This window comes from Notolabrus celidotus, chromosome 18 (genome assembly GCF_009762535.1).
Source record: "Notolabrus celidotus isolate fNotCel1 chromosome 18, fNotCel1.pri, whole genome shotgun sequence".
NCBI classification, from domain to species: Eukaryota; Metazoa; Chordata; class Actinopteri; order Labriformes; family Labridae; genus Notolabrus; species Notolabrus celidotus.
Genome location: NC_048289.1, coordinates 18,910,214 through 18,927,291, shown reverse-complemented (window position 1 = coordinate 18,927,291; position 17,078 = coordinate 18,910,214). Strand labels below are relative to the sequence as shown.

At 39.3% G+C, this 17,078-nt stretch overlaps 1 protein-coding gene across 3 annotated transcripts in view; it reads left to right on the top strand.

The window, feature by feature from the left end:
* Window positions 1-17,078, top strand: part of LOC117829672 (SH3 and cysteine-rich domain-containing protein 2-like) — a 47,532-nt gene that overhangs the window by 15,394 nt on the left and 15,060 nt on the right. For all 3 annotated transcript variants that reach the window (XM_034707287.1, XM_034707288.1, XM_034707289.1), the window contains 2 exons: window positions 5,420-5,786; window positions 6,959-7,053. In XM_034707287.1, coding sequence (XP_034563178.1) covers window positions 5,420-5,786; window positions 6,959-7,053 — 462 coding nt within the window. The remainder of the gene's footprint in view (window positions 1-5,419; window positions 5,787-6,958; window positions 7,054-17,078) is intronic.

The window sequence follows — 17,078 nt, the reverse complement described above, 5'->3', positions numbered from 1 at the left end:
TGTTTTACAGTTTTAATACTTGTTCTGTGCATAACCGATAAATAAGACTGGAATAGCTGTATTTAATAACTGCTTCATCAATACAAATGCCTTAAAGCTGCTGTTGGTAGGAGTGGTGTCAAAAACGTTACTTTTTTTCCGCTGGGTTTGGAGAAAAGGTCATAATACCCATCAGTACTCATCAGTAAGTGAAGTAATTTGAGACTATTGCGAAATCTCTGTGTTTTCCAATGCCTATGTATAAAGCAATGTCATTATTCCCCTTGTTCCTGTTATGACGGACCAATCATAGCTTATCTACAATCCTCTGTCCTGATTGGTCGGGTGGCGGCCCCATTACGTCGTCCTGATTAGCTGGGAAGCCACTACTTCCTCATAGAACGCACACAAGGATCTTTTGTGGGCGGGGTTACGAGAGCAGAGAGGGGAGGCGTAGTGTTGACATGCGATATCTCTCTCTGAACTAATGTTTATATCACGACTACCAACAGCAGCTTTAAGGTGAAAAACCCTCTTACTGGCGTTACACTCTCATTGGACATTAAACAAGCGGCAACCTCTGGCCGCAAGATTGAAGCCAATGCAGAAATGTTAAAAACGGCAGTTTCTTGTGTCCACTTGAGGCTGGCTCCACATATACACAAATTCAAAAAAGACGATCTTTACAGCAGAAATAAACACGTTTACAGCCTGGTACAAAAAGCAAGTGTAGTCTCAATAGCTCATTCCATCGGCACACACTGTATGGGGGTGATTTTTTTTCACAATATGGCAATTTCGAATAAATTAAGATGACCAGTTTTCCATTATGAGAGGCACAGCTGACTTGATTGACAGGTGGGAAAAGTAATGCTCAACGCTCGCCTCTTTACCTCACACTCGCTCGACAGCAGTTAGGTCGACTTCAGCATTTCCAATATGGCTCCTGCCAACGATTGGCTTCACAACAGTGCTTCAGAAACAGATGGGTGACGTCACGGATACTACGTCTATTATTTACACAGTCTATGGCATTACATGATGTCAGTTATACCAATCAGAATTTGCCCATCATAACTCATATCGTATGTTTATTATTAAGCAATACTTGTAAACTAGAGTGTGTAGTTGTGGCCTGTTGGACATAAAACAAATCAAATGAACCAATCCTGGTTTTAAATGTGAAACTACTGTACTGTATGTGGACTATAGAAATCTAAGAGCTCTTAATTTGATTATTTAACAACTCACTCTAAGACCAATAGCCCCTATATCAAATGAAGGTTTCCTGTATACTAGATCCACTACTCTGATTAGCCTGAAATTACCAATCACAAAGGCTTCTTGGTCTACAGCCTCTAAGTTCATCTTCAGTTTTAATGTGGCACTATCAGAAGGTGAAAACCAAAACGTCTTTGGTGCAATCAGATTGATCTGCGATGCAGCCCCAAAATCTATTTGATATAGCTTCTTGTTTAGATTAGTTTAGAAAACTTTAATGTCCTCCAAGAGGTAATTTGTGGTAAAGCACAGCTTTAAAAAACACAACAACATGAAAGGTACATCAGACACACACAACAAAATGATCCAAGCAACCCTTAGTAGCTGTTTCACATTAGTAGTTAGTGCTAGCCCAATGTGAACAACAATCACAGTTTAAATACAAATTATAAAATAACATTGGTGTACTTGTAGACAACCTTAGTTAGATCACTTGTGCATCTTCTTTAATTGAGTTATTGCCATGGGAATTAATGAGTTTTTAGCACTATTTTTCCTTATCTTTGGGTATCAACATACGACCGAGTGCTTGGGGAGCAGTCAGCTCAGCTTATTTAAATCTATTGTGAATTACTGCCCAATTTGTTTCATGTTGAGATATTGTATTCAGAAATTTCCACATTAGTGTTAGCCATGGCCCTTCTCTACACAGTCATTGTATCAAACCAAATTAAAATGGCCCATCTTAAAGAAATGCTTGTGATTTTTCTGATCAAGGGCAAGCCAGCTGTGGTTTTGTCTGAAATATCATAGCCTGCATCATTAATATAAGCCCTACAATGATGTGATGCAGCCCCCAAAAGAACTTAAACAACACCCCTGACCTGAGAACTCTAAAGGAAATGAACGCCTTCATTTTTCTGTCTGTTCAGTGGATTTTAGCTTGGTCTTATGATGGACTATAATAATGTCCAGTGCGGTTGCCAGCTGTGAAACTACATTGCATCTTTTTAGGGAACAGCCATAAAGCACTTTGTCTGGATTTCAAACAAGAGGACAAATGGGATAGTGTAGATACAGAAACTGCTGAATAACAGATCTGTTCATAAATAGTGTTAAACCATCCACTTACATTTAATTTGTTCAACAAATATTTATTGCTTTCATTAGCGGAGGACTGTGGGTGATTAAGGGTTTTAATTAAAGTAGAACTGAGTGAATACAGAAGCCAAACCTCATGAAAGTCAGATTTCCATGCAACCATGATGAATAATTGTAAACCACATTAATCAAGAAACTATCTTTTATACTTCTAGCCTCAGAAAACTATCTTTTATTCTTCTAGCCTCAGAAAACTTTTTTTTATTTGCTTGTCTCTCTGTTAAAGCTCAGGAAGGCGGTTTAAAGTATTGATTTTCCGTCTTGTGCTACCTGCTTTGTACCTAAAAGAAATTGCTCCCTTTCCCCCTGAAACCTGTGCAAAGACGAGCCTTCACCACAGAGAAGATTAACAAAGTCAGGCAAGTTAAAAATCTAATAGAGAGGAACATCCATTACTGAATGGGCCACCAGTCGAGCCAAGAAGAGGCCATTAAGGAAAGCATGGACTCAGCTCCCTGTAGGAAAACATTTACGAGAGGCGCTCACTAATGAGTCAACGGAGAGGACTCTTTTCATCACTCAAACTAATTGGCATCTGTGAATCTGTAGCTTTAAGAAGAAAAAGAGGACCTGCTCGATGGTATTGATCGAGCTTCCTGCAAAGGAGTGAGATGGCTGAAGTGGTGAGATACAGAGCTCAGAGGTGCACATCACATGAAAACATACAGAAAAACATTCACGACACATAACGGTTTGTTTTTTGAATTCACAAACTGAAACCAGTAAACTTTGAACCTCAACCCAGACACCTAAGACGGCAAATGAGCTCAGTGTAGATTGAAGTGGTACTCCTCAGGAACAGGAACCTATTAACATCCGTGCCCTCATCCCCCAGGCCATTTTTTTGATGTATGAGTCCATCGCTGATATTATTTCCATACACTGGATCCTAATGCCCCTAACTCCCTGTAATTGATTTCATTATCAGTCCCCCCTTTGTCGTAACCGAAAGTGCCAAATTGTAAGCGTGTGGGGAAATGGAGGCAGGCGGAATGAAGAGATAAACACAGTGTTTGCTGCGCATCACTGACTGCATGAATTGCAGAGATGCAGACCGCTCAATAAAACTAATCAAACGTGAATTTTAAGGGGTATTGACGAGCGGGGATTAGGGATGGCAAATTTGTGAACTAAGGAAAAGGGTGGAAAAAAAAAAGCTTAAGATGGAACATCGGAAGCCAGGCTGACAGGGCAAGGGCAGTCAGAGGGTAGAGCTAATAGACTGCTGTTAAACCAACTGATTTTTCAAACAATTCACATCCCCTCCAGCTGGACTCTTTTCCTTTTTTTTGCTGTTTTAAAGGCCATTTCTGTTGTCCCTGCTTCAAAATGGCACCTAGAGCTGTATTTAATGTCACAATTAAAGGAAATGGTTGGTCTATCAGGTTCACAAGAAGTAATTTTTCACCCTTTGTAGGACTTAAAAAGTACTTTTATGACTTAAATAGATGTAACTACATAGGAAACATCAAAATTGGTCATTATTTTTAATTTATAAAGCATTAATCACAGAATCTTAGCCTCTTCAGGACTGTTTAAGTGTAGTTACATCAGATTTAATTGGGAGTAGCCTGAATCTATCAATTTAAGTTATCTTACTGGGATTTAACTTTAGCTAAATTCTGATTAACTAAGAAGGCCAGCTCAGTCCTGGACCATGTGGAGGTGGTGGCTGACGTCTCTGATGGACATTTTTTTTTCTATATATATTCTTGTTGAAATACTTGTACTGTACACCTTCTTGTTTGCTGCTGTAACTCCATAAATTTCCCTGTTGTGGGATGAATAAAGGAGTATCTTATCTTATCTTATTACATAGAGGGAAATTAGCTCTAAATGGCTTATGGTTTGCTTGAACTTTATTTTGTGGTTACTAAAAAAGTGTACAACTCTCTTCAGGGTTCGTACACTTTTCTCATGGTCAAATTCAATTACTTTTAGAGGACTTTTAAGGTGAATTTTCAATTTCAAGACATACAGTAAGAGAGGCATGAAGATTTGCACTGGGTGGGCCAAATTATATCAGCTATAGTTATGTCATTTTAAGACCTTAACAGGGCACATAAGCCTTATGCTTTTCTAAGGAGAAATAGTTTCATTTTTTTCATCTTTTCTTCTGTTAAAATTAATATTGTTGTTGATACTGCTGTCACTCGCGGGGGTGTTTGAAGCTCAGGGCTGTTCACCAGATGCACACCAATTCAAAAAGACGATCTTTGCAGCATTAATAAACATGTTTACAGCCTGGTTCAAAAAACGGCATGGCTCTACGTAGCTAATCTCTCTATCGGCACACACTGTACGGGGGGTGAATTTTTTTCTAACGCAACGGTTCAGAAGATATTAAGATCACCAACTCCCGGTTGGGAACACAAGTTGGCTAGGAGGCTCAAACTCCGCCTTTTTACGTCACACTCTGCCTGGTTGAGTTCTGCATATCCAATATGGCTGCCCCTGTCGATTGGCTTCAAATCAGCGCTCAGGAACAGATGGGTGACGTCGCGGATACTACGTCCATATTTTATACAGCCTATGGGCACGACACGGTAATTTTAGACGAGATAACCTGCCCTGAGCTACAAACACCCCGCTGGTGACAGCAGTACAGCAAATCATCACACCACCTACACGTATATGACACAGTGCTTCTACATCACACATGCCAAGCATGTAGCATAAACAGGCGGTTAGCATCAACAAATAATAGGCTAATTAACATGTAGGGCTAACGTGGGGTCACACTGTCCTCTTTGGGGCGAGGTCATGTCACATATGACAACAGACCAGCATGTCACACAAGCAAGCCAATCAGGGAGAGCGGTTATTTATTTTTTACATTTGACTATTTCATTTCTCTCCATCTAATCAATCTGTTGAGTCAGATTGCTGTTAATTGTGAAATATATATGATGACAATTTCAAGCATTTTTCAAACCTTGAAAACACAACATTAAAATGCAAGCATTTTCAAGGATTTCAAGCACATGTACGTACCCTGTCTCTTGAAACTTTAAGTTATTAATTGACACATCCTCTGTTTTGTCTTTCTGTCTTCCAGCTGCAGCGGTTGAAGCGCTCCCTCTCCTTCAAATCTGTCATGCGCAGCAAAAGCATGGACAACTTTTTCCAGCGCAGTAACGGCGATTCCCGTCTCCCCACAGCCCTCATCACTGTACCCCCACTTCCACCATCTCCTCCCCCCTTCTCAGAATCCCCCCTGGCCTATGAGCGCTCTCCCCCCCATTCGCCTTCTAACAGTCCCAACGCATCACTGTCATCGCACTCCCCGTCCGTCAGTCCCTCGCTGTCTGTAACCTCAAAAGGCCTGCCAAAGTCTCAAGGCCAGCCGGTCAAGACTCACTGTTTCCAGGAGCACGTCTTCCGTAGGCCAACCAGCTGCCAGAGATGCAAACACATGATCCAAGGTTTGTCAGTCACATGAAAAAGTAATACAATCATGGGAGATTTGCATGCATAGTCTTTTTCTTTTTTACATTTTGGTTACTGCTTCTGGCTGAATTTGTGACCATGCAAAGATATCATCACTAAAAATGTCTCAGATTTACAATCAGATTCAAAGTGTTAGTTTTACCCAAACCATAAACAACACATCCTCTTGTTGAGCCCTTCTGGTAAGACTGTTGTTTGTGGTCCTCCTGGGGTTAAAGATCTATGCGTTGAAAAAATCCACAAATCTCACTGCAGACATCCTACAGGGTCTGCTTCTTTACCAGGAAACGGTCTTAATTCAAAATATTGACAGCAAGCTCCGTGGACCAATCTTGTTAACATGCCTCCTCTGGGAGTTGTACAGTCTTGCAATTAACATGCTAACATTTCTCAGCTGCACCTTGAATGGAGGTCTGTCTTGGTAGAGCCTCCAGCCAAAGCTAGAAACAGTAAAAAAATGATGATTTCACATTGTGTTTGAAGTCCAGGCTGATACTGTATTTTGCATGCTGTAGCAAACTAACACCGGGTAACCTACACCTTATTCAGAATATGTTATAGAAAGAACCATATGTACAGTTCAGCTCAAGTTGTTAAAGTCCTCTGGCTGCCCGCAAATCAGGATCAATTCAGGATTGGGATGATTGAGTACAGGAGACCCATTTGTGATGTCTGAATGCTTGATTGCCAGCCAAACTGTAATGTGGCCTTTTGACCAGTATTAAGAGCACATTGATCAGTCCGGTTCAAGGCCAGGGCTGACAGTATTTTCTTGTTGTTCACATGCTGTATGGAAGAGTCCTTATTGAAATTAAGATGATCACCACTGATGTTTTTTTTAAACTGACCTCATTTATACAGACAGGTCATTTCTTAAAGGCAATTTGCCATGTGTGTTTATGTGTGAAGTATTTCTCTCTGTAAGAAGCTGCACAAATAGATTTAACATACTGGAGTGAACTTTTAATTTACACCAATAATTAACAATTAACAAATTAACAGACCTCTTCCCAGCTCTTCCCTGACAGCATCTTGTCTCTCCATTCACGGTGGTCTTAATTTCTAAAAACAGACACAGGTACTGACCTCTGTCTTTGGCCAGCTAGCATAGCTGTTTGTTAAAGTGAGTTATTTTTTGTCTATGCAGGGAACTCAAAGCAGGGGCTGCGCTGTAAAGCATGTAAGCTGGCGGCCCATCTCTGGTGCTCCTCTGAGCTTTCCCAGCAGCCCTGTAATGGCAAGGTAAGAACTCTTCACTGTAGCTCTCACTTAAAGGAACTTGGCACCTTTTATAACACCAACAGTCAGACATTAAGCCAACATGAAATACATTGTAATGTTAAGTGTCTCCACAAGTGTGTGGCACTTATCTTGAAGGTATATAACTCCTACAGATTAGTGGTCATCTGGTGTTAACAGGGTGGAACTCCCACTGTAATGAATTAGTTTGCTAACTTTAATGATCATAGGAATGTATCAAAAACACATTTTCTTTCCAGATCATCATTGTTTATTTGTTTACCTGTATCACAAGACTCTTAAGCTCTGACTTATTTGGTCAAAATAAAAACACAAACATTCAGCTTCCATTTATTGGGCTGTTTTTTGGTGGTATTTCTCATTCTCTTGACTTCTTTATTGTACTGTGGCCCTGAGGTACAAAACACAACAACAAATCAAAACAACAAATCAGAAAACACAACATTAGAAAGGAAAAACATAAATCACAACAACAGAACACAAAACATTAACTTCTAAAGATGCATTTCGACCAAAAGTTCCGGGGTCTTTTAGCCCCCAGAACTACTTTACCCTGAACTAAAAGGTTCCTGTGCCCCCATTGTTGTCTGCGTTTCGACTGCGGGCTGAAGTCCCGGGTAGATTGTGCAAATCTGGCCAGTGGCGTATGGAGAAAAAAAATATATTAAATATATTTTGAAATCTTAATAAAAAACTAAACTAGTATTAGGGATGCACCGATCCGATCCTGGTATCGGATATCAGCCAGATCGGACTCAAAAAGCTAGATCGGATATCGGTGACAAAGGGACGATATATAGTGCTGATCCATATGGCAGATCTATTCATCTCACTTCTATGCTTTTCTGTATTTACAACAGCCATGTGCGTCTCCTACGTCATCAGCGCAGGCCGGTCTGTTCCTTTTTTGCCTGGTTGAATTGTAATTGTAATATCTGTTGGTTATGAAGATTAACTCACCAAACTGCTGGTACACATTTATAATCTCTTGAATAATGATACTGTCAAATTAAAAATGTTTACTTTATTTTGGTTTACAAAGTCAGAAAAGCCTGAAGTTGCCAAACATGATTCTATCCTCACATTAAGGAATAGAGATTGTTAAATCAATACCGGGGTCGGATAGGCTAGTATCGGTATTGGCAGATACCAAAGCCCAGGTATCGATATGGGTATCGGGACCTAAAAAGTAGGATCCGTGCATCCCTATCTAGTATGCATTCCCAGGAACTCCCTCTGTTTTTCAGCAACTGTGTAAACTCTTTGAAAAGTACTACCCCACAAGCAGGGGCTTTTCAGGGGGAGATTAACTACCCCTGAACTAAATTTAGACCCTGGTTCCTCTGGTCGAAATGCACATAGTTCAGGGGTAAAGTCCCTAGTTCCGGGGTAAAGTTCCTGTGGTTGAAAAACGCCTTAACTGTGAAGGTAGGTATCTGCTGTGACAGGATCATTGCTGATTTGCCGTTGTGTTTTTGTTTTTTTGATGTTAGGTTTTGTGATTTGTTGTTGTGATTTGCACTCCAGGGCCACCATAGTGTTGACCTTTACACTGAAAAAATCAAATCAGCATTGTTGCTTAATCACAGGCCAGTCTGGCTTTATCAGTTGTAATTCTACATTCAATGCCGCTGTTTCACTTTGCTCTTTTGCTGCAGTTACTCTCTTGAGTAGCCAGGCTTACCACTGGCAACAACATTTCTACACAGTTAATTACATTTTTACAGTTTGTGGATTTGTTTGTCAATGGAAATGCATGAGCTCTCCATAGGCCAGCGACTAACCCAGAATGCATTGTGTCAGCAGAATTAAACAGCATCTGGATGCTGTAATTGTCTCCCTCAGTCAGTTGGCACAGCCTTTAGTCCTGGTAATATGCTTAGCCTCAAAGCTCTCGCCTTGTTTAAAGAGGATAAAGCCGTTTTCAAACCAACAGAGACAAAAAGGTGGAGGTTATAAATGGAAAAGGGATTGACCAGGGTTTTGTAAAGTAGACTAAGTCAGTGGGAAACGTGAGAAAGGGTAGCAGTGGGATAAAATTATCTCCAAACTATAAATGCCACGAGAGGAACAAGAGCTGATGGGGATGGCACTAATGATGTTACAGCGGCCAGGTTCCAACATTTTTCCACTCAGTCTTTTTGTTCCTCCTCTCTTCATGTGCGGCTCCTCTCACATAACGCCGTTCTCTCTTTCTCTCCTCTTGTCTGGATGCTACATTTCCTTCCTTCCCTCTCGACTCTGTTGGAAAATCAATATCTCCCTGTACCAGCTGGTCTGGCTAATTCACTGTGAAATTCAGTGTTTTTGAGGCACACACAATCCCTCGAGGATATGACATGGCAGGCTCTCGCCGAGCCTTCAGCAGTGTCCTTTTCGATCACTGCACACTCATCAGAGAAAGTATTGGGCATTTTACTGTAACAGGATCAAGTTGGAGGCCACCTCTTTTACATCTAAATAACTCAACCCACGCGTGTCATCCAAAGCTTGTGCATACATACAGGTTGCATTACATTTTTTTTCCTGTTAGTATAGTTTACATACAGATTTACATGTACACATATATAGCAAAGAATATTGAGTAGTTTTTAGGCATCAATGTAAATTAATGTAAAAAATGACATGGTCAGAAACATATGACAGGTGATGTGCAGGGTTTGATTAGCAGAGTAGAAAAGCAGGCTCCCTCTTTGGAGGACTCGAGGCCAAACAGAGCAGCGATGTAGATGCTGCAGGGAGAGTAGAACACACTGTCGGTTAGCTGCAGGAGGATTAGCCAACCAAGTGTGACTAATAATGAATATATATCAGTGCAAATGCTCCATGAAGCTAACACATTTTCAAAGATGGTAGGTAAACAAGTAAACTTAAGTACCGTACCTTACTGTGTACTTTATTTTATAGTTATGTGACATCAATTTGATTTAGATGAAGCTTTCACTGAAGGAACCGACAGTAAGCGTATTCAGCCATGCACGTTTATCCGCCACATCAAATTAGATGAATTGTACAAGAAACAAACCGTTAAAGTGTTTTTATTTTTATCAAATATTGTCCATCTTGCCTAAAATGAAACAGCTTCCTCGTTGGGGTTTGCTTTATTCTTCCCCAAAGTGTCATGAAATATGCTTCAGTGTTTTTTCCACATCCTGTTTTCGAACAGACAAAAGGTATTCTAAACATAACCTCCTTGGCAAGGTAAACTTTGCACTGAGAGTTACATTAGGTGTAATAGACAGTACGTATAGGATAGCAGTTACAAATTTTTAAACTTCTAAAATCTTCATCTTACCTACTTGATTTTGTCTATTACTGCAAAAGAATGTCTTATTTCCTGTAAACAACCAAGCAAAAAAAAGTGATATACTTTAAATCACAATGAATCACTACATTTCAACATTTCATCATGATTAATGGTATTTTGATCACATAAAAAAAAAATCCATCATTTTGCATTTCAAAAAAGCTTTTTATATTACTTATTTATTTATATAAACTATTTGAGAAAGACAATGCAAATTACATAGTACAACTTATGCCTGTTACAAACAGCTTAGCCCTCCTGTTATGTTCGTTTCTCTGGAACAGCAATAATGTTCCTGGGTCATTACTAACCATTTGAATCAAGATTTATTCCATTGGTGTTCTTTAATTCTCACAGATCATGGTTCAATGAAGATAACTCACTCGTTTTTCATTCAAATGAATGTTAAAACTTTTTTAATGTACATTGGAAAGCCCTAAATATAAATACAATAGTTTTACATCACATAGATTTTTGTTTATTTTATTTAAAAAATATTATTATTATTTTTTATGAAGTGATGTTGATAAATTAACACGACGTCTCTTCTGTCACATGCTACTCAGATTTTATGCTGCATTTAGCTGGTTTGGAAGGCATATATTGCCTAAAATAGACTTTAAAAAGGGTCAATTTGACCCGCAAAATAACAGGAGGGTTAAGTATCTGATGCTTTGCATATAGTGATTATAGCTATTGCTTGTTTCATTTCATTCATTTATTTGTCTATTTCAACAGGGACAGCGTACAGCCAATTAGTTGTACCAGAGTTAGCTATGAGCTAATTTACATCTGTAGTCCCTGGGCAGGAGACAGAGACAATGCCTCTGTTAAAACCAAACAGTACATTATTTAAACAGCTACACAATAATACATAACCAGTATACAACAACAGGGATATATTCACATCAAAACTATCAACACAATAATACAATATAAAAAGCTAAAAGCACTACACCATAAAGTTAATTATATTTAAGTGTGATGAGTACATGATTGGGTTGATTTTAGCCATGATTTCATCCTACACTTTAATTCAGCAAATCTGCAGCACTCTCTGATTTCACTCGCTAATGAGTTCCAAGCAGTTGTTGCTCTAATGGAAAGGGCTGATTTGCCGAATTGATAGGATCTACAGTGTATGACACAGTCACCTCTATTTGCTGTCCGAGTTGGTCTTCCATTATCTTCACGCAGTAGATATAACCTCCAACTGCTGTCCCTAGTTAGGCTTTTGTAAGATAGAAGAAGGTAGAAAGATTACATAGAATAACATACATACAATAACAATTGTGAAAAAATATCTCAAGGATTAGAGGACTTATGTCTCAGCAGGATGCAGAAAAACTTGTCCATGCATTTATCTTTAGCAGACTAGACTACTGTAACGGTGTCTTTACAGGACTCCCTAAAAAGTCCATCAGATGGCTGCAGCTCATACAGAATGCTGCTGCTCGAGTCCTAACAAGGACCAAAAAAGTAGACCACATCACTCCAGTTCTTAGATCTCTACACTGGCTTCCTGTCTGTCAGAGAATAGACTTTAAAATCCTGCTGATGGTTTATAAAGCACTGAATGGTTTAGGCCCAAAATACATTGATCTGAACACTGATCTGCTGCTCCTGTATGAACCATCTCGACCTCTGAGGTCATCAGGTACTGGTCTGCTTTCAGTCCAGAGAGTCAGAAGGACACGTGGTGAAGAAGAAGCAGCAGCGTTAAGTCATTATGAACCACATATCTGGAACACAGTCCCTGAAAGCTGTAGGTCCGCTCCAACTCTCACCTCTTTTAAATCAAAGACTAAGACTTTTTTATTTGCCACTGCCTTCCTATCTTAGCTCATTTTAACTTGCTTTAAATGCAAATTTTATTGTAATTTTTAATATATTCTAATTTTCCTTTTCTTTTCTGTTTATTATATTTGTCATTTCAATTGTGTTCTTTTATGCTTGTCTGAATGTTACCAATGCTTTTAATGTTTTAATGTAAAGCACATTGAGTTGCCCTCGTGTATGAAATGCGCTATACAAATAAAGCTGCCTTGCCTAATTTTGAGTTGTGAACTGAGCCATCTGAAGTTTTAAAGTGTAATGTGCCGTTCAAAAGCGTTGTGAGGTAGTTATTCCCCTTCATGGCAGAAGTAGGAAGTCACTGCAGAGGCTTAACTATGGTGTCAAAATGGACAAAACAGTATGGGATTAAAAAATAAAATAATATGGTATTGATTTCAGATCTTAAATGCAGCAACAATGAGAGCGCTAAGTTTGTTATACAAGAGCAGCTTTGCTTCATTTTTTTAGTTTCTTTTTTGTTTTGTCGTCAACATCATCACACTTAGCTCTTGGCTGTTGTTAATACAAATTAATACCGACAAGGAACGGGTTAAATCAATATAAACCGTCTCACAGATTTGATTTTTCTAATCAAAACATTGATGCCATAAAAATCAGTACGTGATTCAAATTTTTGTAAGAGGAGTTTGTATTTTATAGAGTGTGAAAAAAGTCTATGATCCATCTAAAAATTAAAAATCATGTTTAACGGTTCGCCACCTTAATTAACTGCATCGTTAACACTTTTAATTCGAGACTTACGTTTAACACAGAGTTTGTGCAGTGTGGTGTTTTAACTTTGTCTTGAATATAAGACTCATACTTCTTCAATCTGTAATAAATCTTAACAGTAGGTCTGATAAGTGATTAGCACAACTTCTGCACAATCTAGTGTTCAGGTAATGTAGTGAAATCAAATGGAAAAGGACTGTTGATGTCAGGCTCTCTCTCAGTATGTTTCTGAGTCTGATATGTGTTCAAAATATAAATTATTCACTAGATTAAAGCAGCTTTAACAGACTGTGGAATCATGGCAACATGATGCTGATCAATGTTAATTGAACTCAGAGATGTATTGCAGTTTGATTAAAGAAATAGGGCTGCTGAGCTCTGCACAAAATAGATGATTCTGCAGGAAAACTTTACAAACACACACACACACACACACACCTACACACACACACACACACACACACACACCACACACACACACACACACACACACACACACACACACACACACACACACACACACACACACACAGAGAGAGAGAGAGAGAGAGAGAGAGAGAGAGAGAGCAAAATGTAAATTTTCAGCCTGTCCACTCTCTTAAACTTCAATATGACCCGGACTGTCCAGTCATGCTCCACTGTCACCACTGGTTAAGTGCTGGTTTGTTATTGTAGAGGGTTACTGTGTTTGGTCATTGATATGAATGACAAGATTCCAAATACTGAGAAAGTAATTAATCTACATCCAGTTCAGGGTGTGTCAGTTAGTTCCAATTTTGGAGACTGTTAGAGAAGATTATTCAAACTGCATCTCATTAAAAATCAATCTAAAGTTTATTTACAGAAAACTCACATTGTTGAGTCTTGTGTTTTTTCCTCAGGATATTGTAAGATTCAAATAACATCAATGTTAATAGTGTTTAGAAGAAAGCATCACAATCCTTTTTGCCTGTAAGCCAAAGTGACAATGATGCTATTAAGAGAAAATTCTTCAGCTCTTTCAATGAAAGGCTTTACAGAAAGGAATCTCCATTTCTCCGCACGCCTGTCCCTTACTTATCTCAAGAACTGACAGACTTCACACTCGGTGGGTGTGTTCCTTAGGACTCAAGATTCTGCAGACTTGAATTTGACACTTAGCCATCAGTGGTGTCAACATGTTTTGTTTAGGCCTGCAACTCTTCCACTGTGTGTAACGAATGTTTTTCCTGGTGTTTGTTGGAATTAATTGGAATTGTTGGAGAATCTGTATGTAAATGTATGTCTACATTGATTTTCCAACATAATGCATGTTGTCCATATCTTCTGCATGCTTGTATAATCATCAGAATGTATTAATTACAATAATAACACATTTGAGAATATTTGGAATGAGGAAAATAAATCACTTTTGGAATGTTGTGTATTTCCTACTATTAAAGCTGGGGTTGGTAGTCAGATTTAGACACACTTTTTGTTATACTGGTTAAAATGATCTGTATGTCCCGATGACAATTGATACATAATGTGTTCTTAAAAAAGAGTGAAAAAAACCTGCTTTCTACAGCCGGAGTAAACCTGGGAAAACACCAACCAATCCCTGCCTTTAGGGTCCAAGTTTTTAAACCAATCAAATTCCGTCCTGCCGTTCTGCCTGCCTCCTGCGCGTACATTTCCCCGGTGTGCACTACCCGTCCCCTGCCTCTATTCACTGCCCCTCTCGCTGGACCTCGGGCCTGTCCCCTCTGACCCCATGAGGTGGTTTGCTCAGGACTGTAGTCCGGATCAGAGTCTAAAAAGCTCTCACCACGGGGGCTCTGACAAGCAAAAGAATTAATGACATTTAGTAAGTCCTACAGAAAATGTAGATGTATTATATGTATTATAGCTTTTCTCCTGATATCGTGTCACTGGTACAACTGGATAATGCTAGCATGACAGTTGTGAGCACTAACAATAGCCATGTTTGTTTGTGTTTTTAACTTTCACTATGATAATGTTTTGGTGTTTTCTTACCGCTGAGTGAGAGATGAGTTAATGTAGTGCAAAACACAAACAATGTGCTGAGGACCAGTTTTGAATCAGTCACAATCATATGGTCGAGAATCAGCGGTGCTAGTGCATGTGAGTGGGGGCGTCTTTTTGGAGGAGCTCCGAGGGGAGGGGGGAGGGAGTTAGACGGAGTCCTAAGGAAATGCTAAATTCAAATTCATGCTAGTTTTCTGTGACTACCAACCCTAGCTTTAAAGCTGCTATAGTCCCCCTGCCCCCCCCCCCCGCTATATTTCAGATAGGTGACGTAACATGATCAAATAACCGAAAATGAAGTAAAGTAGATATCAGAATCCCTGTCAGGTGGAAATCACATGACCGACGCTGAGTTTCATTGGACTAACTACATACTATATATTATTGAAACACAGTAACAGGTGTTTTGAGCTTCTTTGGTTTTTGGATTGCTGATTGGACAACCTTTTAAAAATTGTACGTCCTATTTTACGCTACTTTCAGACAATTCAATTATTCCTTCAAGATGGTGAGGTTTATTACTGGTGTACATTACAATTGTATTTCACTTAAATAACTTCCAGCTTGAAAAACGATGTGCAAATAAATGTCAGTGCAGTTTCTTGCTGTTATTTTAGGGCCGAGGTGACTTTGTTGTCTGTAAACAGGCATTAGGAGAATAGGTTTTGAACACATTCCTGATTGTCAGTCCTGAAAGCAGTCATCACACTCCCTCAGATCCTTAAAGAGATGTCTCACTTTTGGATGACCTTTGTACTTTTCAGAAGCTCGACACTCGGGATCTGTCAAAATGTCAGAGCAGTCACATTGATAACTTCTTCATTTATATGAATATGTTCTTTTAGCTTTACCTCTAGGACACATTCAGGCTTGTAAAAATATTTCAGTTATGAAAAAACAGGAACAGTACAGCATGTTTGGGTGTTGGCACGCAAAGTATATTGACAGAATAAAGGGAGTTCAAATGCTGAGAGTGCTGCAGAATGACAGGAAAGGAAACTTAAGGACATTTCTCTGAGAACATGTTTTTGAACACATATCACTTTCTATGAAACAGATGAAAAGAGATGCAGGGATTGAAGGATGCTATATTTAAAATCTGTTTGTAGTTGAAAAACAGCACATCACAGCGTTTGTCAGAGGCAGGACTCTGTAATTGTATCCCTTCGACTGATGAGTCACAAACTGTAGCTAAACATATTCCTCCTTCTAAATAAAGAATCAGGTATCAGAGTTGTACAGTAGAAGATCTGCACTTACTGATCGTGTACAGTTAGACAGAGACAGACCTCTATAGTGCTTAAGACCACATGGATAAATTAGGTTTAATGTAGGACAAAGCAAAGTCATACTCCATTAGGTATATGTGTGGATATAGAAGTGTGCAGGGGTATTATATCAGAGCGTGCATGTTAAAACTAACAGGGAGTGCAAAATTGGCACCATCAGTTGGCAATCAGAGCTAGTGCAATGCAGCAATAAATTCTAATGAATTTAACTTGATGTGTTTAGAAAGAAAAGTGTGGTCAATGATTCATTCAGTCTCTTTAGCACTCTAAAGATTTAACATCATTACCAACTATTCTCTTCTTCCTACATTCAATCAGCTGGGATGCCCATATGCAAAACCAAAATGCAGCCTTGTGTTTAAAATTAGTGCTCCGTTTTTATACGTTACCCCAAAGACAAACTTTTTTCAACTGCAACTCTACTAAGGAAGGACCACACCATCAATATGATGATATTTGACAATGATTTATTGATTTTAACTGGAAAAGTGATTCTGTTTTTGATGTTTACCTTCGCACTTTTGATAGTTTGGGGAATACGCTGTAGTTCCTGGGCACGGTGAAGAGCCCTATGTATAAGATGAAATAAGATAAGATATTACTTTATTGATCCCCCGGGGGGGAATCAATAAAGTCAGCGTGGTGCAGTCTGTGGCCTCCGTTACTGTTTAACAGTCTGATGGCGGTGGGCACAAAGGAGCGCCTGAAGCATTCAGTCTTGCCACGTGGTAGGATGATGCGCTGACTGAACGAGCTACCCATCAGCCACAGCTCATCATGGAGAGGGTGAGAGGGGTTGTCCAGGATGGCTCCCAGTTTGTCCATCAACCTCCTCT